General features: G+C 39.3%; 1 protein-coding gene and 1 pseudogene across 1 annotated transcript; both read right to left on the bottom strand.

The window, feature by feature from the left end:
• Positions 1-1,074: 1,074 nt before the first annotated feature.
• Positions 1,075-8,227, bottom strand: LOC149827188 (loganic acid O-methyltransferase-like). Its single transcript, XM_090019198.1, has 3 exons — positions 8,131-8,227; positions 3,385-4,017; positions 1,075-1,685 (listed from the first exon to the last, which is right to left on the bottom strand). The coding sequence occupies exons 1-3, from the start codon at positions 8,203-8,205 to the stop codon at positions 1,302-1,304; spliced, it is 1,092 nt and encodes a 363-aa protein (XP_089875324.1). The 5' UTR covers positions 8,206-8,227; the 3' UTR covers positions 1,075-1,301.
• A 3,272-nt stretch (positions 8,228-11,499) lies between these two features.
• LOC149827187 (NADH dehydrogenase [ubiquinone] 1 beta subcomplex subunit 7 pseudogene) lies at positions 11,500-11,789 on the bottom strand (annotated as a pseudogene).
• Between the last annotated feature and the right edge of the window lie 15,945 nt (positions 11,790-27,734).

Raw genomic sequence — 27,734 nt, 5'->3', positions numbered from 1 at the left:
ACCATAGAAGTGTCGTATAAACGTTGATGTAAATTCGAGGTCGGATTTATGAGAATATATAATCAACTACAAAATTATCCAAGGAAAATATGAAATTAAAGAAAACTGAAAATTTTAGAAAAAATAAAATAATTACATTTGCATTCCATTTAACTGCGTAGCTACAAAGATGTCTCATCTATAAATAGATGAGTTTTTTCCCAATTCTAATTCAAGTAAATTACATAATCTAATAACCTTCTGAAAAGGTAACACTTATCTTAAAATATGGGTCAAGTATAGTGATTCAATATCCAAATACAAAGATCTAAAATCTAAAATAGATCCAAACAGATCCTTATGAACCTTGAATCTTCTACTCTGTTCTTGCATCATTCACCCCAGGTTAGATAAGATTTGCTCTCAAGTTTGGATTTCACTTACACTTTTTTAAATTCCATTACACCTTGTGGCTTATGGACCCATAATATTGAACCTGATTTCACTGTTGTTCTATAAACTGAATGAACCAAGCAGAATCTAGCTCAACATGTATATTAAAACTAGAAACATTCTTTTCAAACCAACCAAAGTTACGTGAGATGCCTCTAAAGTGAAACATGTCAAATGGTTTTAGAATAAATAGTTGAGATAAAATTTAGATTCACTCTGAAACGATCTAATCTGAATGAATCAAGCAGGATCTACCCTACCCCAACATGTATACTGAAACCAGGAACATTCTTTTCAAATCAACCAAAGTTACATGAGATGCCTCCAAAAGTGAAACTGGTCAAATGGATCTGAAACAAATAGTTGAGATAAAATTTGAATCCACTTTAAAGCAATCTAATTTAATACTAAATTGAGGTAAATTCATAGTCGAATTTACGAGATTATCTAACCAACTTCCAAATTATCTAGAAGAAAACAAGAAATTAAAGAAAAATAAAGAAAAAAAAAACTAAAAATTAAAGAAAATAAAATAATTGAATTCATATTTCATTCAACTGCACAATTACAAAGATCGCTCATCTATAAGTGGATGAGGTTTTTTTCTTAATTCTAAATCAAGCAAATTACCTAAAAACCTTCTAAAAGACAACATTTATTTTATTGATATGGATCAAGTATAGTGATTTAATATCAAAGTACAATGATCTAAAATCTAAAATGGATCTAAACATATCCTTATGAAATCCAAGTCTTCAAATCTACTCATGCATTACACACGCATACACTTACCCCTTTGTTACCTAAGTTTTTTATTGTAACAATCATCACATAATATAGTCTGAATTGGAGAGAGAAAGAGAGACTAATTAATTAGAAGGGCGTTGCTTGCGTTGAAGGATGAAGAAGGCCGTTGGGGGTGGTGGCGGCAAGGAATCAATACTACCAACAAATTGGTAAACTTTAGTCGGAAGCCTCTCAAAAAATTCGTCCACAACCTCCTCACCAAAGTGAACCCTCACCAATTGCTCGAACACTGCCCTAGAGGTAGTGAGAATGGACTGGACGAACTGATCAAGGTTGGGTTCAGATCCATCCTCCCCACACCCATTCAATCCCCACCCTTTATTAACAACTTGTGCTGCATGAATGCTGTATTGGCCGTTCATCTCCACCAACTCCTTAAACTCTTCAACGCTTGGGTTGTAAAATGGCATTTGCAATGAGTCTAGATCCTCTTCTTTCACTTTGCCCTTCATTTATGACAACTCAGTTAGTAAGACATAAAATAAATCAATTAAAAGATTTACTAACAATGTATATGCAGCCTCCTCTCCAAAATAACATATATATGCAGCCATTTGGGTTTCGGCAGTTAAGTTTTGAACCCAATAAATGATAGGATCTAATTTCATGAAAATAGACAGAGTGGGCCCGTCAGAGCTCCACTCCTTCTGGTAGGGGCTACTTGTGAAAGTCACCATGTGTCAGGAGTACAAAATCCATAGAAAGCATCCCTTATTGAATGGTCAAAACTTGATATACTCCTCAACAGACAGAGAAAACCTTAAGAAACAAAAAAGAAAAGGTAGAAAATAGATAAATTGAGATACTTATAAATGTTCTTGGTCTAGCAATGAGGTTTAGGCTATGTTTGAGAGATTGGTTTGAGAGAAAAATGGGGACTCTCTCTATATATATACACATATACAGGGTTAATCTACCGTTAAACAAGTTAGGTTTAACATTATATGGATTCAACCTCATAAAAATAACTAAAATACACTAAAAATGATATTTTTGAAAATTGCAAGGTTACTTTTTGAAAAAGGTGTTTGATTTTTTTTTTTTTTAAGTTCAAAAGAGTTATAATGCCCAAAAAAGTAACCTTGTATTTAAAAAATATCATTATTTTAAGATTATTTTAATCATTTTCATAAGGTTGAATATATATATCTAGTGTTAAACCTAACTAGTTTTAATGGTAGATTAACAATGATGAATATATTCATGAGGTTAGACTCGGTCAAACTGGCCTCTTCCTATGAGTTTCAATTAAGGAGTTACTTTTATAAAGGGTAGCAAATATTTTTCATATATACAAATGAATAAATAATATATATTTTACGCACATATATATATATAGAGAGAGAGTCACTAGAATATGAGAACTATAAATATAGGCATTTTCAGCACTTTTTTTTCAAATTCAATCTGTGTATGGACTTGGCATGGTGAATTTGCTAAGAATTGACCATTGGATTGTGTATTTTTTATGAAAAATATGATTTTTGAATGCTTAAATATTTATGAAGACATGAGTCTTTGATTTTAAAGTCATAAACAATCTCGTTTATGCATCAAATTCAGATGATTCAAGAGTGGGTTCTTATAAAACCAAGAATGTAGATCACATCCGTACCATTAGATTCAAAAGAAAAGAACAAAATTTCATAAAAATTGCGGACATTAGTTCTCATATTTTCAGTCCTTATATTCTAATGACTCTCTCTCTCTCTCTTTCTCTCTCTCTCTCTATATATATATATTATATATATATATATATATGAGTAATGGTAATATACCCGATCCTATCTCTACCCGACCCGCACCTGATGGGCTTTTTTTTTTTTAAATCCGACCTTACACATGTGTTCTGCATGATCGATTTCTTGGATCATGCATTTTATATGGAAAAATGGTTTTTGGAGCCTTGAAAGTTTTAAGAAATTGTAGTCCATTGATTTCGGAACCTTATAAAACCTTATCCATGCAGCGGAATCAAATGATCCAAGACTTGATTTCTATGAAAACAAGCACATAGAATACATATGTAAGGTTAGAATTTAAAAAAAAATCCAAAATTTTTGTAAACCCCCAATCTTGTATGGGTCTAGCATAGATGTAGTCCAATAGATTTTCATTTATATATATATATCACTTTTTTCTTACCTCGAGAACAAGCTCCGTGAGAATGGGCTCCAAATATAAAGTGAAAAAGTCTAACTTTGTGGTAGTCAAGTCAACCCATTCTTGACGGCAACAAAAGAGCAAGGTAAGCAGCCCTCCCCCAACCAGCTCGTCAGCCCTATAGCTCAAAAAGTCCAACATGTCAGCTTTAAATTGTTCCTTGTAGGCATTAAACACGGTGGGCCCGCCACCATAAATGTATACCCTTCCTTTGTTGGTAACCCCGGCTGGTGCCTTTGAGAGCCAATGTAGGGCCATCGTTGAATTAAAAAAATGGACGGAATCTCGAGGAAATAACCGAGAGTAGAAAGATCCTGGAACCCCTGCAGTCAAGTATCCACGGTCAGGAGGGATGATGCTGAACAAGGTGTTAAAATCATTGCCTGCGTGATCGTTGAAGAAGACTTGAAAGTCAGGAGCATGGGCTTGATGGTCCTGTGACTTGTCCAGTGTGTCCCGCATTGCATCCATAATGTGTTGAACGGTATAGAACGTGTTGGGCCCCACAGAACAACCCAGATCAACGATACGAATTGCGTTCTTCGTTGTTGAAATGTCAAACTTCTCATGGATGGCTTTCGCTATCATCACCTTGATACTATCATACCTGCTCCTCTGCCACATATATTTAGGAGTGTTAGGCTTTTTAGTTATTTTTGGGAACCATGTTTTTATTTTCTTGATGAGGAAGGAACCTTCGCCAGAGCTGGGCATAGTGACAAATATCGCAAGATTTACTAAAATATCGTGAGATTTAGGAAAATCATGTGATAATATCGTGAGAAATTGCCTGAAAGTTTAAAACGGCAATTTCTCGCGAGATTTTTCAAAATATCGTGAGATTTATGAAAAAACATAAATATCGTGAGATTTATGAAAAAACATAAATACCGTGATTTAAACACGATATTTATGTTTTAAGCGACTATTTATCACAAAAAATTCATGTATTTTTATTTTTAAATATTTTTTATTAATATTTTCTTATAAAAAATAAATTATTTATTTATTTTTTTATTGCCAAGATTTTGCCAAAAAAATGCCAGATTTATGATTTTTTTTTTCAATTTCTTGTGAGTTTTAAAAAACGAGAAATTGCCGATCTTGAAGAACGTGTCACTATGGAGCTGGGACACTTAATGGACCCGCTTCATGCAATGTACAACTCTGGGTTGAAGACACGACCATTCAGCCTTACGTGCCCCAACTGTGATAAAGCAACGGCAGCCTCATGTACCAGCAGGATTCGATTGTAGGCCTTCAGCCTGCTGACCACATGTGCAATCACCGCCATGGCTACCATGTTGGTCATACTGATCATAACATGAGATAATCCAAAGAATCTCTATTCATGAATGTTGCATAGTAAATGAGCAGATGAGCCCAGAAAGGATTGTTCAAGCTTAGCTTGTTTGTTTGAAAGATAGCATGAACATGCGCAAGTGGTTACTCCTGATGAGGCCAAGCCAACCAAGTTTTTAGAAAATATTTATCTTTTATGTTGGCAACATTAGGAATCTAATTTCAAAAAGTATACTTTTGTCAAACCATGTAACTTAACTAGGTATTGTATACCACACTATGTTATGTATTTTTATGTTGTAAACCCACATATGCAAACGAAACATACTCTAATCATTTTTAATGAGCTTGCATGAGTTTGAGAGCCACTACAGGAAATCTGTGTTTTACTGACGCATTCGGGCAGTTGCGACAGTATAAACCAAGGTTTATTGGGGCAGATTTTCTGTTGCTTCAAAGAAAAGACTAACCCCAGCCCAGTGAAAATAATCTTTTCTGACACAACTCTAAATTATGCGAGGAAAAAAAAGTATTTTTCTTGCGCAGTTTTGGGTAGAGTCAGTAAAGGTATTTCCTTGGTTTAAGATTTTACTGCACCTGTGAAAGTATAATTTACTGGCGAATGTAAATTGTTACAGTAAAACCTTTACAGACTTTAACTTGTGCAAAAGCAAAGCCAGTAGGGGTGGCAATTTTTGACACGACCCGCCAACCCGCCTCTTAGGCGGGTTCGGGTTGGGCTTAAGCCAACCCGTTTAATAAACGGGTCGACCCGCGTAACCCGTTTATTAAACAGGTCGGGTTCGGGTTGGGGGTATGCCAACCCGCCAACCCGGCTGACCCGTTTAATAAACGGCTTAGGCGGGTGGGTCAACCCGCCAACCCCTAGTCTTCACTGACCATGATAACTTGGATAAGTGGTGGAGGATGAAGGCGTCGGTAGGAATATTCCGGTCGCCGCTGGACAAGCCCTTGAGGGAGTTGACGGAGGATGACATATTTTGCAGTTCTCCTTATTTTTCTCTATTGCTTTCTTAGGCTTTCGGTCATAAGCAGGAAGAATAGATCGCCATGTTTGTTTCTGCGGCGATCGAGAGAGTTTTCCGGCGATCTTTTTCTCACTCTTTTTCCTTCTTTCCTCTTCTTCTACCTCTTGTGAAGGAATGCGACGGCCGTCCTGGAACAAGTCTCAGGCAATTCAGCAGGTCCTCTCGCTCAAATCCCTCTTCGAGACGTGGCCCGGGAAAGAGGAATCTGGCTGCCGGAAACTGCTGATCAAGAAGCCCTCTCCGGGCTCATCTGGCGGACCGCGCCCGCTGGACGTCGCCGGAGAAGATCCCGTGAACCTTTCAGAAGTGAGCGTTCCTTTCATCCCTCAACTATTTTACGAATTCTTTCTCGCGGAAATCTTTTCTATCCAGATCGTACGGTAGGCTGTGCTCCTCGCTTCCTTTTTCTGTCAAATTTAAATTTATTTTTTGTCGATTTCTTCTTTTGTTGTTTCGTTCTTGGAGTCGCCTCCCGGTGGAGAGGAGAGACGATCTGTACCGGCCGTGGCACCGCACCCGTCAGCACCTCCGTCGCTCCGCCTGCCGGTGTTCTGCCCGAGGGGGCGGATTTAGATGGGGAGAGATCATCCGGAGATGCCGGATTCGCGCAGATCTCCCGGGAACCCGCCGGAGATTTCCCGGTTTATTAAACCGGGTTGGCGGGTTACCCGTTTATTAAACGGGTCGGGTTCGTGTTTGCCACAGCCGACCCGTTTAATAAACAGGTCAGGTTCGGGTTGAGGTATGCTGACACGCCAACCCGACCCGATTGCCACCCCTAAAAGCCAGTAAAAATCCGATTTCTTATAGTGCCCAACCAAGTACCCTTTTGCTATGTACATGAGCAGCTCATGACTCAACTGCCCCAAACCCCTTTCTCTCACCCCCACCATTCCCCCTCCTCTCAGGAAAAAAGAAAAAAAAGGAGGGGAAGGGTATTCCAAACTTAGAGCTAAAAAAATTGTTGCACGTAGGGATGACAGTGGACCGGGGGAAAGCGGGGCCCCGCCCCGTTTGGACCGGGGATGAAGGGTATGAAACGGGGATGGAGGCGGGGACGAAGGTTAAAATCCATCCCCGTCCGGGGGTGGAGGCGGGGATGGACTGGCACGTTCCCCCGCCCCGGCCCATCCCCGCCCCGGCCCATCCCCGCCCCGGCCCCGCCCCGGCCCCGCCCCGGCCCATCCCCGCCCCGGCCCCGGCCCATCCCCTTCCCGGCCCCGCCCCGCCCCATCCCCGTCCCGGCCCCGCCCCATCCCCGCCCCCAACCCTTTATATTTTTACTGTTTACTAACCCTAACTCCCTTCCCTAATTTCCTAACCCTGGAGCCGCCGAGCCGGGCCGTCGCCTCTTCCCCTTCCCCATCGTTGTAGCCGGGCCGTCGCCGACCACCGTTGGCCGTCGCAGGGGGAGGCCTCCACCGTTGGCCGTCGCAGGGCCATCGCCGATCTCTGACTCGTCCTCGGCGACGCTTGGGTGTGAATGCACACCAAGAAGCTTTGGCAGTACGTCGCTAACTACGAGCGCATGGCGTGGAGCGAGGTCGTGGCGGCCATGGCGGAGATGCCGGTGGTGATCGATGCCGAAAGCGCGAGGCGGGCTTTCAGGCGGTTCAACTCCGCCTTCGAGGAGGCATACCGGGCGCAGACTGCGTCGATCGTGGTGGAGGACATGAAACGGGGATGAAGGCGGAAACGGGGACGGGGACGGGGCGGGGGTGGAGGACATGAAACGGGGATGAAGGCGGGGGCGGAGGATAAAATCCATCCCCGCCGCGGAGGCGGGGCGGGGTGGAGGATAAAATTTTGAGGCGGGGCGGGGGGTGGAAACCTTGTCCCCCGCCCCCCCGCCCCGCCCCGCCCCACTGCCATCCCTAGCTGCACGCGTAGAGATATCTTTTCCGTGCTCGTGTTTTACAAGAAAATCGCTACATGCCATAGGGATTTTTGTGTGATTTGTGCGCCTCATGCATTTAGCATAATCTAAAATACAAAGTTCATCATTCCTTGTAATTATTTTTGTTTTTATTTTTTCGAACAAGGCAAAACACTCAGGGGCTTGCTTACTTTTGGCCAGGGGGCTAACATAATTGTTGTTGGTTTCCCAAACATCTCATGTTCGAACCTCATGGTTGGTACCCGTGAGTTTAGTGCTGAACCGAAGGAAAGACCTACTTTGTGCCAAGGGAAGTGGGGGCAGAGGGTTTTGCATCGGAGGATCCCAAAAAAGGTGGTGGTAATCATGATGCACAAATTCCTTCTGCCGATCTTGAAGAACAGGTTGTTTCCCTTGTGGTCGAAAAAATTATAAAAAGTACCAACGGGAACTTTTTTTTACAAAAAGTACTTTCATATCATGGAAGATGGATATACATACTTGAAAGTTTGAATTCCGCATGTAGCTCTTACAACCATCGCCACCAACCATAGTAAGGTCCCCTGCTCTAGCCATCTCTAGTGCCTCTGTTGGTCCTTCTTCTTGGTGGTCGCTAATGAGTAAAAGAAATGACCGTGCCCTTGAAAAGAATAAGCACGCACATTTATAGCGAATGCCTTTCTTTTTATCACATATTTCTTGCCAAGTTGGAGTCCACGTCATTTAGAAACAAAATATTGTTCTAACGGTGGAAAAGACCTGTTGTACCAGGAAGGTTGACTGTATTATTGTCCAAATACTTTTTTTATTTTATCTTTTCGACAGAGAAAGCTGGCGTTAAGCAGACCCCTATCAGTTATATGGGGTTCGACTGACGTGCACTAACTGCTCCTGCCAGACAATCACAGCCTCCATTGGTATCATCGATTCTTTGAAGTATAAAATGCCTGCATGTGGTGGATTAGGTACCAGTTCTCAGAGTTTTACGCTGCCGGCATGGCGACCGTATGGCAGTCTGAGCAGTTTCTTTGGGTTATAAATAAAAAAAATTGAATTACACGTGCTCATTATCTTTTTAGATTTCTATGTCTTCAACAATTAAGTTGTAAATGTGTGAAATGAGTCGGGCAATTTAATTTACGTTATATATGTAAATAAGTAACCCAAGTGCTCATTTAGTATTCTACTCGTAATTGCTTCATGGTGAAGGTTAGAAAAAAATCAAACCTTTATAAATATTTCTACTGTTTTTGACAATGTAATTAATCCATGATTAGAAATGGTTATGTGCATTTATTATACTATGTGAACCAGCTGATATCCAGCCAAAGCAACAGATTTCTATGGCACTTTAAACGTGGAGTATTGTATTCCAGCCCTTAAACCATAATATTGTTGTTTTAAGGGTAAGCTCTTATTTTGATAATTTTCCTTTTGGCATGGTAAAGCTGGCTGGAGTGGTACTTTGGCGAGCTTCACCCTTCAATGTGCTTCTTTTCGAAGGAAAGCAAAAAAAAAAAAGGTGAAACAAGGGCTCACAAGCAAGCATCACCCATGTTCAGTCGTAGGGAGGGTGATCGAGTTCACCGGAATCAATTCCGGCAAGCTCTTTCTCCTGGACAGCCAAGGGGGCTCACCAACCTTCCCTTATTCAATTCATGAGCCTTCATGTCCTTAAGGGGAGAAGTTGAGGAGCAGGTTGTCGTGAGCAGAAAAGCAACCAAGCCAGCAATAGCTAAGATAACTCATATCACTAGCACCTCCCTGCTCTCACTAGAATACATCTCTCTCTCTTTGTTTCCCTAGTAGATCAACTTGACAAATGAGGTACCACCGCGGTGGTATTCCATGTGGTAAGCCGCGTCCTGTGCCAAGCTGAAGGCCCAGGTTTGAATACCTCTGCCACATTGGATTTAAGAGATATCTGGTAGGGATCTAACTAACGCCAACTTGCCTTTCAAAAAGAAAAAAAACTTGACGAATGAGGTGCATATTTTATATAAGAAATAAAATACTGATGGGTAGAGGTTCCATGGTTGAAGGCTTGTACAAAAAAGCCAACTAGCTTCCACTTTCATTAACATTTTTTAAAAAAAATGCAAGTTGGGGTTGGCAGACCCCCACCAGTTATTATTCAAATACCATTGGGGTTTGAACCTGCACTGACAGCTCCTACCAAACACGTGTTGGTGTTTCATTAACAATATTCTTAAGGAGCAAGCAACTACTTTACAGGAATTGTTAGACAAACTGGGAAAATTTTGAATGGCACTCGCTGAATAATGTCTGAATTGGAAATTGCCCCTTTGCATTTCAGCTCTCCCTCTCTTTTCCCTTATTACTGCATAGCTACAAACATAGTGACGAAAATTTAAAACGAGAAATTATAGGATGTATGTTATTGCTACATTTTGAAAATTTTATTTTTCTCGCATTGTTTGGGAAAATCTTGGCTGAAATTAATTAGTTAAATTGGAACTTAAAAACATAACACCATAGTCCATACCTATTTCAAAACGAGTCTAAACAAAAGCATATTTTAGCTTCCACTTTCCAAAGCTTTACTTTTCGGAAGATGTTTTTTTTTTTCATCAGTGCTTCCTCTTTCCAAAGTTTGATTTTTTCGGAAACTCTGTTGTTGAGTGAGAACTTTATTAGCATTCAATATTAGAGGGATCAGTTAATTTCATGATAATGATAATAAATTAAGATATTTATTTTGCCTTATATGATTTACACTATTTAATGCATCTTAAATTACTTCAATTAACTGCGTTTCTTTTGAAAGCTCCCTTTCAAGACCTAACTATCGAGATTAAAATTGCAGTATCGTGATGTTTCCAAAATATCGCCCATATTTATTACTGTGGCAACAAGGAGATAAATGAAAATATTAGTGAATTTACACATCAAGGCTAACTTTTATCTTACGGAAATTACATCAAGGGTAACTTTGGTAAGGCTGCTTTTGAAAAGTTGAAAAGCAGCGTTTATCTTTATGAACTGCCGTACAGGCTATGAAACGAAAATGCCGCTGCGTCCAAGGTTTAATAATTATGCTCTTATTTTATTTCTTCTAAAAGCAAGGGCTATTTGTGAAGGTCTCCGATTTGAAGAAAACGTCACAAGTTCGATACCCATGGGCGGCATAAGCTCATTGGGGGTTTTCTCTTCGATCATTAAAACACACACACACACACACACACACACATATATATATATAATATGCTCAGAGATTATTTATCTAGATAAACTGTTAATAAATTAGTATATTATTTTAAAATTATGAAAGGAAATGCCTTTATGCCTAAGGTTTAATAATCTCTGTTAAATAGAACTGTACAATAACAAACTGTTTCAGAGAAAATCCATAAGAAGGGTGAGCCCTCTCTCTCTATATATATCGGCCTCCTCGTTACCTCTGCTTCTCTCGAACCCTAGCACGCACCATTCAGATGCATCGGCAATGGATGATTCGGCGGTCAATCAGTGTCTGAGTCTTCAGCTACAGTCCGGGATTGCTCCCTCCTGCTTCTCCTCTTCGTCCCCCTCCTTTGGGTCTTCTGTCTCTCTGGTGTGCTCTGCTGCCCCACCCACCGCTCGTTGGCACCACCTCGTCGGTGTTCATCTGGCCCGTCGCTGCTCGCTGGTGTGCCCTGCTACCCCACCCCTTGCTCGTTGGTGTGCCCTGCTGCCCCACCCACTGCTCGTCAGTGCCACCTTGCCCTGCTACCCCACCCACCGCTCGCCAGCACCACCTCGTTGGTGTTCAACTAGCCTGCCCCACCCGCTGCTCGTCAGTGCCATTTCGTTGGCATTCAATCGGCCCACCTTCTACTTGTTGTTGGAGGGACAGCGGGACCCTGATCATCACGTGTTGGCAGTTTTGGGGATCAACAGAATGGGTTGCTTTTGCTGCTCCTTGAGCTTCTTCTCCTCGCCGTCTGGATGACCCTCTCCATCACCAGCTTGTACTCGCACTTCTCATAGCGGTGCCTCTTGCTCTCGCATTTCCAAGGGAGATAGATCTCTTTGACCCTGCATTTGTTGAGGGGGATGAGGAGGTGGGCACACTAGTCTCTGTAGGGGATAGGGACCCTGACCTCCACCATCTCTTCCTGAGTCGTGATCATCTTCTTCGACGATCCCTCCACCTCCATTCTGCAACATACCTCTCTCTTTCTCTCTTTATGCGCCCTCGAACAGTCTGTTTCTGCGACCTCACTCCAGATCGCTCGTTGGGCTCAAACCAACGAGCCCTTCATTTCATCTAGGTTGCTATCAATGACTGAGGGGCAACCTTTGCTCTTTGTCAGTGGGGTATCGACGTTGTACTCCCTTTCAGGCTCAAATATATTTTTTCTCTTTGCTTTCGACATCACTGCGCTCTTGCCTTGTCGTGGGCTCGCTTCTCATCTCAGACATTCAGCGTTTTCTGCGTGGGGTAAGGTTGGAGCCTCTCGCCGCGTGCTCTGCTCAGGCAATGTTGGTTTCTCCATTCTTCTTTCATGTGCCATCGGTTCGGGCGGCGGATAAGTCGTGGCAGCAGGTTCCATCTTCCTGGCAGCGTTTCTTCCATGCCCTTCGCTCTAGATCTCAGTTAAGCCTTACCAAGATGGGGGATTAGTGGTATGTTGCTTGTTTTTCCCTGAATTTTCATAAGCGCCTTCACTGCCACAAGTGTGATTCCTCTTTTTTATCTCGGTGTCACCCGGTTTGGATGCGCAAGCATTTTGTCTTCTCTCCTTCGCTCTCGGTGGGGTTGTCTCTTTCTTCCAAAGCACCTGTTGGGTTGGGGCATTTTCATGCTCGCCAGAGTAATCTTCAACCAATCAGACATCTATCTTTATCGTCGTGGTTGCAAATCGGTGATCTTCAGCAGCTGACAGATTCCTTCCTTGCGGTCAAGATTGGGTCTATCTGGGTTTCGGTCTGGCCGTCACCCATTGCTAAGGTTTCTCAGTCATCGTCTCTGGCTTCCCCTGCCTCTTCTCCGGTGAAGGATATCCTCATTCTGGCCCAGCTTCTCGATGTGCATATCTCCTAGCCATTGGCTGTTTTGCGCAGATCTAGTTTTTCTAGTGCTCTTTCCCAAGTCTCTTTGGCGGCTCCTTCAAGTATGCTTGAATGCAGTGGGGAATCAAACATTCATCATTCAGGATCGCCGCTCGTGTTGCCCGGTATGGGCACGCATGCCTATGCCCAGGCTTGCATTGATTTCTCTGATGCAGCTCATTCGATCAATTTGTCTCCTTCTTGGGACCCAATACATTTTTCATCCCTCTTCAGAACATCGGTCGTTCCGCATGGGGAAGGCCCCATGCAGTCTGACCCTTTCAATGATTTCTCTTCTCGGGACCTGACGCTTTTTTCTCCTCCTGGGCGGGGCCGTCAATCTGCTTATTCTTGCATGCCTTCCCAAGTCTCGTGGTGATGCCTTCAGGTATGATTGCTCGAGGTGGGCTTGTGGTGCTTCTACCTTCTCCATTACAGCTCGTGCTGCCAGGTTTGGGCTCGCAATCTCATGCCAAGGTCTGCTCTCATTTTCATTCCCCGGGTCAGTCGGTCATTTTTTTGTATCCTTGGGACCCGACATTTTCTTCGACCTTCTCCCTTTCCAGCTGTTGCTCGGTGGCGCAGGCGGACAGTGTTGATCATGGTGGCCTTAGTTCAATCTCTTCCTTCATTCTCTTTTCATCCCGAAATTCTGCTTACCATGTTATCCATATTATGGCGATTCATGCTATCTCCAACCAAGCCAACAATTGCATGGTGATTGGCTTCTCAGTTCCTCATTCTTGCCCTTTTTCCCCTTGTGCCCTGGAGGTTATCTCATATTCTCCGCATCCAATTTTTTCTCCTATCATTGGTCCCAGCGACGGTCTACCGGGGGGTCGACTCACTTGCCTTCCTTTCAGCTCTATCTACATCCCAGTTCGCACCTCCTGGGTATTGAGATCGGCGACGCTGCTCGACTGCTGGATATCTCTCTCTCTTCGCATTTCAATTGCTAGCTCTATCGACTATCATGGATTCAACTATTTCTGGTCTCAATTCTGTTTTCGGGGATATCCTTTGCCCCCCTTCTATTTTGTCCGGTTCTTTGCAGGATGACTCTCCCGTCAGTAATGTTCAGTGTTCCCCCATCGGTAACCATAGACGAAGGAGGGTTGTCTTTCCAGATTCGGTTTCTCTTGGTTAGTCTCCTTATAGATCGACCAGGTTGCAATAGCCACAGGTCTTTTCAGATTTTGTGCTATGACGCTTGTTTGTTGGAATATTAAGGGCCTCAATTCTGCCTCCAAACGCTTGTTTTTAGCGAGTTGGATTAGATAGGCTAATCCTGACTTGTTTGCCATTTGTGAAATTAAAATAAATGACATCCTGCTTGCGGTCACTTCTTCCATTTGGCGGGGTGTGAATTTTTTTCTTTAATCCAGCAGTCAATCATGTCGGTGGTATCCTCCTCTTTGGTAAGAAGTCTTTAAATTTATCGCAGCTGGACGTGGGTCTCTACTTTTTGGCTGTTGCCTTTAGCTTATAGTTGGTTGGTCGGAGAACTGTGGTGTTTGTGGTTTTTGGACCCAACCTCGCTAACAAAAGGCCCGCGTTTTGGGATGACCTTGATAGGGTAGTTACTTCTAATGATCAGTGCCACCTTATTATTGGAGATTTCAATTGTTTGTTTTCTCTTCTTGATTACAATTCTATCATCCTTCCTAATACCTCTATTCGATGCTTCCAAGACTTTGTTCACCGGCATCTCCTTTATCCTCTTCCTCTTATCGATGAGCGCTTCTCTTGGTCGAATAGGTGATCGTGCCCGTGCTGTTAGGTTCTAGACAAGGTATTTGTCACCCCTTCTTTGTTGGACCTCATCTCTGACATTAAATGTGTCTTGCTTGCGCCCTCTATCTCTGAGCATGATCAGCTCATCACTCTTTGAGGGGATGACTTCTTCTTCACCAAACACTTTGTTTTTTAGCAATGGTGGCTTCAGGAGCCAAATTTCAATTCTGTTATTTCGGCTTCTTAGTCCAAACCTTCTGCGGAGCACTGGGCTGCTCTTCGGCTTATCAACAAGCTTTCACGTCTTGCTAAGGATATCAGAGCCTGAATTCATAATTGCAACATTATGAAATTTTAGTATTTAGATACCTGAGAGCGTGAGCTTTCTAAATTGTACCAGTCTATGTCTTCCCCTGACGCTTTTTCTGAACCTCAACTTTTCAGTCTCCAGGCTGGGTCCATTGAGCTATCTATGTTGTTGAATAACTGGAGAGTCAGGGATGAAATCTGTTGGAAGCAACGATTCAGGGTGAATTGGCTCAAAGTCGGTGATGGTAACACTAAATTTTTTCACTATTAAGTGTCCCATCACCATCGGAGGAAGGTCATCCCTTTTATCTCCATTGAGGGCATCTCTTTCTTTGATCAGCTTGTCAACCAGGCCGTCATGCACTATTTCAAGTCCATTTATGCCCCTTCAGTGGTTGCGGAGGGGAATATTGGGTTACGGGCGATCTCTCATGACCAAGCATGTGCTTTACAAAGAAGATTCTCGGATGTTGAGATCCTTTGTGCTATCAAGGATCTGTCTGGTTGGAAAGCGTCCGACTTTGATGGGTTCCATGTTGAATTTTTCAGGATTTTCTAGGATTCTGTCAAACCAGACGTGGTTAGCCTCTTCGATGAGTTTTATCGCAACTCCAGGCTGCCCTACCCTTTTCATTTAGCCATTATTTTGCTTATTTCTAAAGACGTCGACACTTCAGATATCTCTCGGTTCCCCCCGATCTCGGTGATGAGTACTCTTTACCGTATGATTGCCAAGGTTTTGGAAAACATGCTGAAATCAGTAGCTCAACAGATCTTCTCGGACTCTCAGTTCGCCTTCATCCATAATAAGAAGGTTCATCATTCTTTTATCATGGCAACCGAGATTGTGCACTCTTTGCATCTTTGTGGTCAGCCTTCTTTCGTTCTTAAATTAGATTTTCATAAGGCCTTTGATTCTATTCAATGACCCTTCTTATTTCAAATGTTATTAAACTTTGGGTTTGGTCGTCGGTTCTCTGGTTGGGTTAGAGAACTAGTCTCGAATGTCCAGGCTATATTGAATATCAACGACACTTTCGGGGAATAGTTCGAGTTGGAGCGGGGTCTGCATCAAGGTTGCCCTTGTAAGAACCACGATAATTCTGATATATATATTGAATTGAAATGTGTTTCAGTAATAGTTGTCTCTTGCTTTGACGGGAGAATTTTCTCGTATTTGTGCCAAAGTAGCGATACGAAGCCTTAATCGCATAAATTTTTGAATTTCTAAGCGACGAAGGACAACCCTAGCAATCTAAGGTCCCATATTCTTAGATTCGATTTATAACATATCAAAGTAGGTTCACTCCGAATTTGGAACCTAAACGAGAAAAATATCTCATTATTCCATGAATTTTGGCAAAAGGGATATATCGGTAAATATGAGTCGGATCGAGGCCCAAATTCATCGGAACTGGAGATCTAAATACGTAATATTGAAATTTAGGTCTTAAAATTTATGAAATATAATTTGGAAATAAAGCATTTGAATTGTTTAAATCTAACTTTTAAATAAGAAAGCAATTAGGAGTAGTAAATAACTAAATAGCAATTTTTATAAAACCTAATTTAGGTTTTTCAAAAATTTTTAAAGAAGAAGCTTATTTTTGGCATTATTAGAAAGTGGTTAGCATGGGCCCCACCTCAGCCCATGCTACCTTAATTTAAAATAAAAAGAAATTTCAAAAACAATGCATTTCATAAGGTATTTTTGAAAAGTATGCAAAAAACTCTTTGAAAAGGTGGTTTTTGGCATTTTGAAAAATAGTTGGCTAAAAGCCAATGTCTTTTCCATGTGGCTGGGCACCCCTTAGGGTGTAGCCTTGAGCTGCATTTAATGAATTAAAAAAAAAGGGGGATTTTAAAGGAGCCTCCTTTGACAAGTCAAAAGAGCCTCCTTTGACAAGTCAAAGGAGACAACTCCCCTTGAATCAAGGGGAGTTGTTGAGAGTGGGTGACCCCTCAAGTCCTAGCCTTGAGGAATAGGCTTTGACTAAGGTGAGAAGGGTGGGGCGTGGGGCTGGAGAGTCTTTCATCTCTCTGTTACGACAATGAAGCCATACATGATACTTCAAGTACAAGGTTTTGATGATAAGCAAGTGGAATCAACTGCATTTCAGTTAAGGCTATGAAGAAATTGAAGAATTCGTTGAAGAATCTTTAAAGACTAGTGTGCAATTGTTTAATTCATTAAAAGTCTTAGATTCTTGTAAGAGCCTTACTTAGAGTGCATATTTAGGTTGCATTTCACCTTAAAAGTCTTTAGAAAAACTTTTCTAAAAGAAACCCTCTTGAAAATCTTTTTAAAAAACTCTTTTCTTAAAATTTTCATGTTTATTAGTCGACCAATCGACTTACCAGTCGACTAATCCTTTCGCGCCATATTTTCTAAAAAGTCATTTTTGTCAAATTAGTCGACCAGAGGTTTTATCAGTCGACTGGACAGAATGTTTGTTTTCTGGAAAAATTAGCAGCAGTCGACTAATGGTTTTATCAGTCGACTGAACAAAACATGTGTTTTCTGAAAATTTAGCAGCAGTCGACTAATGTTTTTATCAGTCAACCGAACAAAATGTTTGTTTTTCAGAAGATTTTAGCAGCAGTCGACTGAAAAGTTTTTTAGTCTACTGATGATATTATCAATCGACTAATTTTTCTCTAGTCGACTAAGTTTCAAAAGTTCAGATTTTCAAACGGCTCGATTAACAGATCAGTCGACCGACGATAACTGTCAGTCTACTAATAACTAACTATTAGTCGACTAACTGATGTTTCAGTCGACTAATTTTGTTGTTTTCCTGAAACTTCAAAAAGGCGTGTCTCTTTGTTTTTCAAACATTTTGATCATTCAAAATGAACAGTTTTGACACCCTTTCATACTCTCAACGTATGAAAAACTTTAACTATAAATATGAGTGCATTTTACACTAAAAAAGAACAAGAATTCAATCAATTTGAATAATTTACTTATTGCTTTTCACTTCTATTCATTCAAGTATTTGTTTTCTCACTCACTTGATATTTTCACTTCAGTTTTTCACTCAAATCACTTTGAGAGATAGTGAATTCGTGAGTAGAGTATTTCAACAACCTCAAAAATCAATTGCATCTCATTTGCATTCAAAAGAAAGACTCATAGGTTGTATTGTAAGTTGTTATTTCTTTTCTGTAAAAATAAGGACTCCTTGGTTTTAAAAAGTTGTTTGCTTTCAGTAGGGTTGTTACTGAAAGTGGGACCGGTTTTGGTCTGTGTGATCTTGTAGTTTACAAGGTTGATAGTAGAAATCTCAAGCTGGTTTTGCTTAGGGACTGGATGTAGGTCGGGATAGACCGAACCAGGATAAAATCTTGTGTCCTTTGTGTGTTTGCTTTTCGATTTGCAAATCCTTCAATATTTCGCAGACAATTTTTTAAAAGCACTATTCACCCCCTCTCTAGTGCTCGTTGCCTCGATGCTAGTGCACTTTCATTTGGTATCAGAGCACTGGTTTGCTATTACTTTGATTTGACCATCATCTAGCATAGCAACTACAACATCTCAGCACAAAGAAGGAAGCTCCTCTGTTCGTCTTCCTCTCTTCGACGGAACAAACTATAGATACTGGAAAGTAAGAATGACAATATTCTTGCAATCCATGGATCTAGATATTTGGAGAGTTGTTTCAGAAAAGTACCAAACTCCATCAACTGATTTCAGCCGATGGACCGATGAAGAAAAGAAGACTGTTTCACTTAATGCCAAGGCAATGAATGCATTATATTGTGGCGTTGACAAGGTAGAGTTCAATCGCATCTCCCAATGCTATACAAAAAATGAAATATGACATACTCTTCTCGTGACTCACGAAGGTACGTCAAAGGTAAAGGAATCTAAAATTGCTTCTTTAGTTCATAAATTTGAATTATTCAAAATGAAGCAAAATAAATCTATATCGGACATGGTGACTAGAATGACCGATATAACTAACACTTTGAAATCCCTTGGAAAAGAATATTCACAAGTGGATTTAGTCAGAAAGATTCTAAGGTGTTGAACTCCTGAATGGGAGAGAAAAACCACTGCTATTGAAGAAGCAAATGATCTCAATACTCTCACTCTTGAAGATTTAGTTGGTAACCTTATGGCATATGAAGTTCAACTTCAAGACAGACAAGAAGAAGAACCCAAGAAGAAATCTCTTGCTTTTAAGGCCACTTCTGACTCAGAAAATTCAGAAGAAGATGAAGATGAAGATATTGCCCTCATCACAAGGCAATTCAGAAGATTCATCAAAAAGAGAAGATTTCAAAGAAAGGTAAAGAAAGCAGATTCTTCCAATCCCAATGAAGTCAAGTGCTTTAACTGCAAAAGGGCAGGACATATCAAGAAAGATTGTCCTCTTCTCAAAATCAAGCCCAAGGACCAATTCAAGAAGAAAAAGGCATTTCAAGCATGTTGGGATGATAGTGACTCCTCTTCCGATGAAGAATCAAATGAAGAAGTTGCTAACATGTGTTTCGTAGCACAAGAAAAATCGGTAAGTCAATTTGACTATGATGATTTGTTAGAAGCATTTAATGATTTATATGCTAAATTTAAGAGTCTAAGTTCTAAAAATAAAGAGTTAAAAACTGAAAATTTAACTTTTTCTCTCAAAATAAAGTGTTACTTCAAGAGATAGAAGATCTCAAGAAGGAAAATTCTTGTCAAGCATTTGAGATAAAAGAAATTGGAGTAAGAACCAATCTCTTACAAAATGAAATATTTAGTCGTAAAGAAAAATCAAATGATCTTCTTTCCATAGTGACCAAATTCACAAATGGTCAAGAGAATCTAGAAAAACTTTTTGGTTCTCAAAGATGCTCGGTTAATAAAACCGGATTGGGATATAGCTTCTTTGATACTCAAAATAGACCAAACTATGTGGTGAAAAATCAAAGACATTATTCTCAACCATTTGTTCATAGAACTAAACTTTCTAGTTCTAATAGAAATACATCTAATCATGAAAACTATAATGCTGATTATTCTAGACATGATAAATCCTTTTATAGAAAGAATATTTATTATCAAAGGAAACCAAAATCCAAATAGATATGGGTTCCTAAGACTAACTCTCATGGACCCAAAAATAAAAAGGGGTCAAATGCTCTGTTTTCTAATTTTGTTGTAGGTACACAACATAAGGAGCAAATGGATATTGGACAGCGGTTGTTCCAAACATATGACTGGAAGGCCAGAGTTATTTTCCACCCTCCAAAATAAGGATGGAGGAATCGTCACCTTTGGTGACAATAACAAGGGAAAAGTAATAGGTATTGGTAATATTGGTAATCCAAAATTTTACTTGATAGAAAATGTTCTTTTAGTAGATGGTTTAATGCATAATTTAATATCTATTAGTCAATTATGTGATAAAGGTTTTCATGTTTCTTTTGAAAATGATTTATGCTTAATTTCTGATTTTCAATCTAAAAAGATCATTTTTAAAGGTAAAAGAAGGTACAATGTGTATGAACTATATCTAGATGAATTACCCACTTTTAATGAAAAATGTCTTATTGTTTCAAATGAAATTCAATGGTTATGGAACAAGAGACTTGGACATGCAAACTTTAAAATTATTTCAAAGTTATCCAAGAATGATCTTGTAAGAGGCCTACCTAGAATACCATATAAGAAAGATCATTTATGTGATGCTTGCCAAAGGGGTAAACAAATCAAGAGTTCTTTTAAAGCAAAAGATATAGTTTCAACAAAACGTCCTCTTGAACTTATACATTTAGATCTATTTGGACCATCTAGAATTCAAAGTTTGAATGGTAGCAAGTATGCTTTTGTTATAGTAGATGATTATTCTCGGTTTACATGGGTAATTTTTCTAAAAAGCAAAAATGATGCTTTTTCGGAATTTTCTAAACTTTGTAGAAGAATTACAAATGAAAAAGCTACATCTATTATTAAAATTCGTAGTGATCATGGTGGTGAATTTGAAAATGAATCTTTGCTAAAGTTTTGTGACTTACATGGTATATCTCACAACTTTGCTTTTCCTAGAGCGGCTCCACAAAATGGAGTTGTTGAAAGAAAGAATAGAACTTTGCAAGAATGTGCTAGAACCATGCTTCAAGATAAAAATTTACCAAAATACTTTTGGGCTGAAGCAATAAATACATCATGTTATGTTCTAAACCGTGTTCTTATTCGACCAATTTTACATAAAACATGTTTTGAATTGTATTATGATCGTATACCAAAGATCTCATATTTCAAAATTTTTGGTAGTAAATGTTTCTTGTTAAATACCAAAGATAATCTTGATAAGTTTGATTCAAAATCAGATGAATCAATATTTCTTGGATATTCTTCTAGAAGTAAAGCTTATCGCATTTTCAATAAAAGAACATCTTGTATTGAAAAATCTTTACATGTTGCATTTGATGAGAATTGTGAGCAGGTTATACCTCTAAGCGAAGGAGAAGAAGTAATACTTCAAGAAAAACCCTTGATAGAGAGTACTTCTCAAGAAAATATTCCTCTTTAACCGGTTTGGAAAGAAGTTCCTAATCATCCACATGAACAAGTTATTGGTGAAATAAAGAGTGGTGTCCAAACTAGAAGGCAATTAGAAAAATATATTGCAAATGTTGCTTTCATATCTAAATTAGAACCAAAGAATATCAATGAGGCTTGTGATGATGAATTTTGGTTTTTACCATGTCTGAAGAACTTAACCAATTTACTAGGAATGATGTTTGGGATCTAGTTGATAGACCAAAGGATCATCCAGTAATTGGAACAAGATGGGTCTTCCGAAATAAGCTGGACGAAAATGGTGAAGTCTTTCGTAACAAAGCAAGGCTAGTAGCACAAGGCTATAATCAAGAAGAAGACATAGATTTTGATGAAACTTATGCACCAGTGACTCGATTAGAGTCAATTCGAATGATGCTTGCTTTTGCTAGTTACATGAACTTCAAGTTATATCAAATTGATGTTAAGAGTGCATTCTTAAATGGACACATCAATGAAGAAGTTTATGTAGAGCAACCTCCAGGCTTTGAAAATGAGAAATATCCAGAAAAAGTCTATAAATTGAAAAGAGCTTTGTATGGACTCAAACAAGCACGAAGAGCGTGGTATGAAAGACTACGGAATTTTCTAGAATAATCTGGGTTTTCCATTGGTCGGGTAGACTCCACTTTATTTATTAAAAATCTTAATTCAGATATTCTTATTGTGCAAATTTATGTTGATGACATAATATTTGGTTCTACTAATGATTCTCTTTGTAAAGAAATTGCTAAAGCTATGCAGGAAGAGTTTGAAATGAGTTTGATGGGCGAATTAAACTACTTCCTTGGACTTCAAATAAAGCAAACTAAAGAAGGAATCTTCATCAATCAGGTTAAGTATACAAAAGAACTTCTCAAGAGATTTGGGATGGACTCATCGAAATCAAGAAGGAATCCTATGAGTACAACCACTTCTCTTGATAAAGATGAAAATGGTAAAAGTGTAGATACTAAACTCTACAGAGGTATGATCGGATCTCTATTATACTTAACTGCTAGTCGACCTGATATTATGTTTAGTGTGTGTATGTGTGCAAGATTTCAAGCTAATCCAAAGGAATCTCATTTAACTGCCGTAAAACAAATTCTTCGTTATTTGAAAGATAATTCAAATTTCGGTTTGTTTTACCCAAAATCATCTTCCTTTGATTTAGTTTCATATAGTGATGCAGATTTTGTAGGAAGTAAATCTGATCGCAAGAGTACTAGTGGAACTTGTCATTTCTTAGGAAATTCCTTAGTCTCTTGGTTTAGTAAAAAGCAAAATTCAGTATCACTCTCAATAACTGAAGCTGAATATATAGCGGCTAGTTTAGCATGTTCACAAGTACTTTGAATGAAACATACCTTAAAAGATTTTGGTTTGAATTACTCCACAACAACTATTTATTGTGATAACACTAGTGCTATAAATCTTTCGAAAAATCCTATTCAGCACTCAAGAACTAAGCATATTGAAGTTAGACATCATTTTTTAAGAGATCATGTGTTAAAAGAAGATATTTCGTTAAATTTTATTTCCAGTAAAGAACAACATGCCAATATCTTCACTAAACCTCTTAAGAATGAAGATTTTATGAGAATTAGGAGAGAACTAGGTATTTGTTCATTTTTAGATTTGTAAAAATGCTGTTTTTTGAACAAAATCTCAAAATCGCACTTTATTAGTCGACCGATAAAATTCTAGTCGACTGATGTTTTAGAATTTTAGAATAAATCACACCATATTAGTCGACCGATATATTTCTAGTCGACTGATGATATTTTTAGAATGAGTCACACATTTTTTAGTCGACCGATAAAGTTTTAGTCGACTAAAATTTTTTTAAAAAATTTTTAAATGAAGGGACCCGATACCCCTTGGATTTTTTTTACCCGTTTTTTTTTTTTTTAAATAGGCATCATTTCACTTCGTTTTCGTACCTTTTCATTTTTCTTAAAAACGAAACCTTTAAAAACGAAAACCCTCTTTCTCTTTTGCCTCTCTCTCTTCCGAAAAACCCTCGGAGTGTCGTTCGATCCCATCTTCGCCGGGATTTTCTTGCCATGACAAGGAGACGCCAGAATCTTCTTGCCGTGATCTTGAAATGTCAAAATCCTCTTGCAGTAACTGGAGCATCTTCAAAACACGTCGGAACTCTCTTGTCGTGACAGTGTATTTTCCGCCATTGCCGGAATCCCCTTGTGGCAACCTTCACACTCAGCCACCGTATCTTCCTTAGTTTCTGAACGCCGGACAACATCTTCCTCCTGCCGAACGCCATTTGGAAGTCAACATCATTCTCTGCAACTATTTTTCTTGGTGAATCAATTTTTTTTAAATCATGCTTCATACGAAGTCTGCATCTGCAAAAGGTTTAGGTTCTCCTCCTCCTACACCTACTTTAAGACATGGTTTTTCACTCATATTACTCAGAAATCCTCTTTTGTATGATACTTTTGGATCAATTTCTGCACTACCTATTTTACCTGGCCGAAATGTTCTATTTCACTTATTTTCTCGTTACAACATAAGAGAATTATTTCTTGGTATTTCACATTTTTTTGATGCTTGTGCAGATACTCTTCACTATCATTTTCTTATTCACTTGTTTTACACAAATCTACAAATGAATCATGAAATCGGAATTTTGTCCTCTCTTGTTCGTGATGTTGAAATAGAGTTTGATTCGAAACTACTTGGAGAAATTCTTGAAATTCCACCTTCAGACACTCTTTTCAACACTATTAAATTAAATGATGAAAGAGTTTTTGAACAAATTCTTCTTCCAGGTGCACCTCACTGCCCTCCTTTCAAAAATACTAATCTTCAAACTCGTGCACGCATTGCTGGACGAATCCTTGCCCACAATGTTCTACCTAAAACTGGTTCTTTTGATTATTATTCCACAGATCTTTCTACGACTCTTTATGTTTTATTTGGAAATATTTTTGTCAACTGGGCCAATGTGTATTTTACAAATTTGTGGAAACAAAAATCATTTCTTCCTTATGGTTGTCTTTTAACTCGTATTTTTAGACATTTCAAAGTTCCCTTAACAAATGAAAAATGTATTGAGCAAAAAGAGTTCTTTAATCAAACAATTTTTAAAAGAATGAAAATTAAATATCTGCCTCCTTTAAATGTTGATCAAACTGAACCATCTGATCCTACTGAACCATCAATTTCTGAACATTCACCTTCTGCGACACCTTCATCTCATGCAAAAAGAAAGAAATTCTCTACAAGTCAAGACAATGATGAAGTTATGCAGAGACTGGAAGCTTTGGAGCTGCATCAACACACTTTTCGTGAAGATGTGACTCAACAACTTTCTTTGATTCAGAAAGAGATTACTTCAATCAAGGATTTGCTCAACTCACTTTTCTGATCTTTGTTGTCTAAACTTTCATACTTTATGGGTTGTAATATTTTAAACTTATATCTCTATTTTGCATATGCTATTTTTGCCCTTACTCTTTTTTATTCTGACAAAGAGGGAGAAAAAAAGAAAAAGATAAAAGATCTTGCAAGACAAATGCGAAATTAAGAGAAAAGCTTTGATTGAATGTATTTGTAAATGCATGAAGTGATGATGAATGGAAATGCAAACCAATCAATATGTGATACATGTGCTTTGAAAGTATTATCTTTTAATGTTTTGCAGCATATTGATAGGGGGAGTAAAATCTCCATCTATGCATCTAAATGCTTTATCTTTGATTAAGTTTGTCATCATCAAAAAAGGGGGAGATTGTTACGACAATGAAGCCATACATGATACTTCAAGTACAAGGTTTTGATGATGAGCAAGTGGAATCAACTGCATTTCAGCTAAGGCTATGAAGAAATTGAAGAATTCGTTGAAGAATCTTTGAAGACTAGTGTGCAATTGTTTAATTCATTAAAGTCTTAGATTCTTTTAAGAGCCTTACTTAGAGTGCATATTTAGGTTGTATTTCACCTTAAAAGTCTTTAGAAAAACTTTTCTAAAAGAAACCCTCTTGAAAATCTTTTTAGAAAACTCTCTTCTTAAAATTTTCATGTTTATTAGTCGACCAATCAACTTACCAGTCGACTAATCCTTTCGCGCCATATTTTCTAAAAAGTCATTTTTGTCAAATTAGTCGACCAAAGGTTTTATCAGTCGACTGGACAGAATGTCTGTTTTCTGGAAAAATTAGCAGCAATCGACTAATGGTTTTATCAGTCGACTGAATAGAACATGTGTTTTCTGAAAATTTAGTAGCAGTCGACAAATGCTTTTATCAGTCGACCGAACAAAATGTTTGTTTTTCAGAAGATTTTAGCAGCAGTCGACTAAAAAGTTTTTTAGTCTACTGATGAAATTATCAGTCGACTAATTTTTCTCTAGTCGACTAAGTTTCAAAAGTTTAGATTTTTAAACGGCTCGATTAACAGATCAGTCGACCGACGATAACTGTCAGTCTACTAATAACTAACTATTAGTCGACTAACTGATGTTTCAGTCGACTAATTTTGCCGTTTTCCTGAAACTTCAAAAAGGCGTGTCTCTTTGTTTTTCAAACGTTTTGATCATTCAAAATGAACAGTTTTGACACCCTTTCATACTCTCAACGTATGGAAAACTTTAACTATAAATATAAGTGCATTTTACACTAAAAAAGAACAAGAATTCAATCAATTTGAATCATTTACTTATTGTTTTTCACTCCTATTCATTCAAGTATTTGTTTTCTCAATCACTTGATATTTTCACTTCAGTTTTTCACTCAAATCACTTTGAGAGATAGTGAATTCGTGAGTAGAGTATTTCAACAACCTCAAAAGCCAATTGCATCTCATTTGCATTCAAAAGAAAGGCTCATAGGTTGTATTGTAAGTTGTTATTTCTTTTCTGTAAAAAGAATGACTCCTTGGTTTAAAGGAGTTGTTTGCTTTCAGTAGGGTTGCTACTGAAAGTGGGACCGGTTTTGGTCTGTGTGATCTTGTAGTTTACAAGGTTGATAGTGGAAATCTCAAGTTGGTTTTGCTTGGGGACTAGATGTAGGTCGGGATAGACCGAACCAGGATAAAATCTTGTGTCCTTTGTGTGTTTGCTTTTCGATTTGCAAATCCTTCAATATTCCGCAGACAATTTTTTAAAAGCACTATTCACCCCCCTCTAGTGCTCGTTGCCTCGATCCTAGTGCACTTTCACTCTGCTCCCCCATTTACTCCCAGCCCTTTATCTTCCTTGCTTATTCTTAATAAGGGGTTGGGAGGGGGATGAGAGAAAAAAAAGGGGCGACACCCTTTCTTCTCTCTTCTTCTCCCCTTTTTCTGTCTTTTTTGTTTTCTTCTTAGTGTGGCTATGTGTGTGTGTGTGTGTGGGTGTGTGAGGGTGCAACCTCTCTTCCAGCTGAAGAAGAACCTCAGCCTACCAAGGTGAGTTATTCTATCTTTTTACATTTCGTTTTAATGGATTTGCTTTCGGTTCAAGCTATGCCCACAAAATTGATTGCATGCGTGTGAATCGAAGCATTTTGTGGTGGATTAGATCCACAGAGGTTCCTTTTCCTATTTTAAGTGGTTGTTCTTAATTTGGAAATATCTCTCATGAAACTCGTTTTCATTCGATTCACCCGTTTCCCGTTTTACCGATTTTTCTGAAAGACCTTTGGTAAAATGGCCGTATCTCCCCTGGATACAGGTCAAATTGAAGCGTTCTTGGGCATTATGGAAAGGGAAGACAGAGTTCTACAACTTTTCAGTTCAAAACTTTGTCTGATTTGGCAAGTAAAGCCGTCGAAAATCAATGTATTTTGCTGATCACATTTTCCATCAGCAACCCAGAAATGTCCCAGATGACGCTCGGTGTTTCTGTGGTAACTCCTTGACCGCTTATTGAAACACAAACTTCTTAGACTCTGTGGAAAGCTATCGAATAGCTAAACATTTTTCGTGTTTAACATTCTTGCCAAAACAGCGTGCAAGTTTCCCGAAAATGGCAGATTTTCGGCTGCAAGTCTGAAAAAAATATATATATATTTATATAGAATGTTCTTCGTTTTTCTTTTGTTGCTAATATTTTTCGTGTTTGCAGGATCGTACCACCTGTCCGGTCTGCTCCCGCAGAGGACAGATCCAACTAGGTGCACATTGGTCTGAGCACGAGCTCGGCCAAATGCACCTAGCTGGAGCATTGGTGCAGCCACCGGCTGACGGGCGCTGGACGCCCTTCTCGTTGAAACGCACATAAGTGCGAGGGATGGCTGCGACCTGCAGCCCTGGTTCGGGCCCTCCCTGATGTCAAACCAGGAGTGCTGGGGTAGCACACACTCCGGTGTGCTACTCCACCCCATTTGACCTAGCAAGGTCTGGACCCATAGGGTCGAGACCATGCAGTTTGGCTTAACACCCGCTTGTGGAGCCTTGGGGGCTAGCCGCACCCCACTTGGTGCAGGCTACGCCTGGTCCGAACCCACTCGATTCAGACCAGGGGCTCTCC

This window comes from Nuphar pumila, chromosome 10 (assembly GCF_984573655.1).
Source record: "Nuphar pumila chromosome 10, dmNupPumi1.hap1.1, whole genome shotgun sequence".
NCBI classification, from domain to species: domain Eukaryota; kingdom Viridiplantae; phylum Streptophyta; class Magnoliopsida; order Nymphaeales; family Nymphaeaceae; genus Nuphar; species Nuphar pumila.
Note: the sequence above shows the minus strand (reverse complement) of the source record. Positions and strands in the feature narration are given on the sequence as shown.

Bases quoted from the DNA above. Each gene is read 5' to 3' on its own strand.
- LOC149827188 (XM_090019198.1), bottom strand. From the start codon at position 8,205: ATGGCTAGAGCAGGGGACCTTACTATGGTTGGTGGCGATGGTTGTAAG. The intron at 4,018-8,130 runs GTATGTATATCC...TATATGTGGCAG, and splicing joins TGCGGAATTCAAACTTTCAA to AGGAGCAGGTATGATAGTAT. The intron at 1,686-3,384 runs GTAAGAAAAAAG...TCATAAATGAAG, and splicing joins TCACGGAGCTTGTTCTCGAG to GGCAAAGTGAAAGAAGAGGA.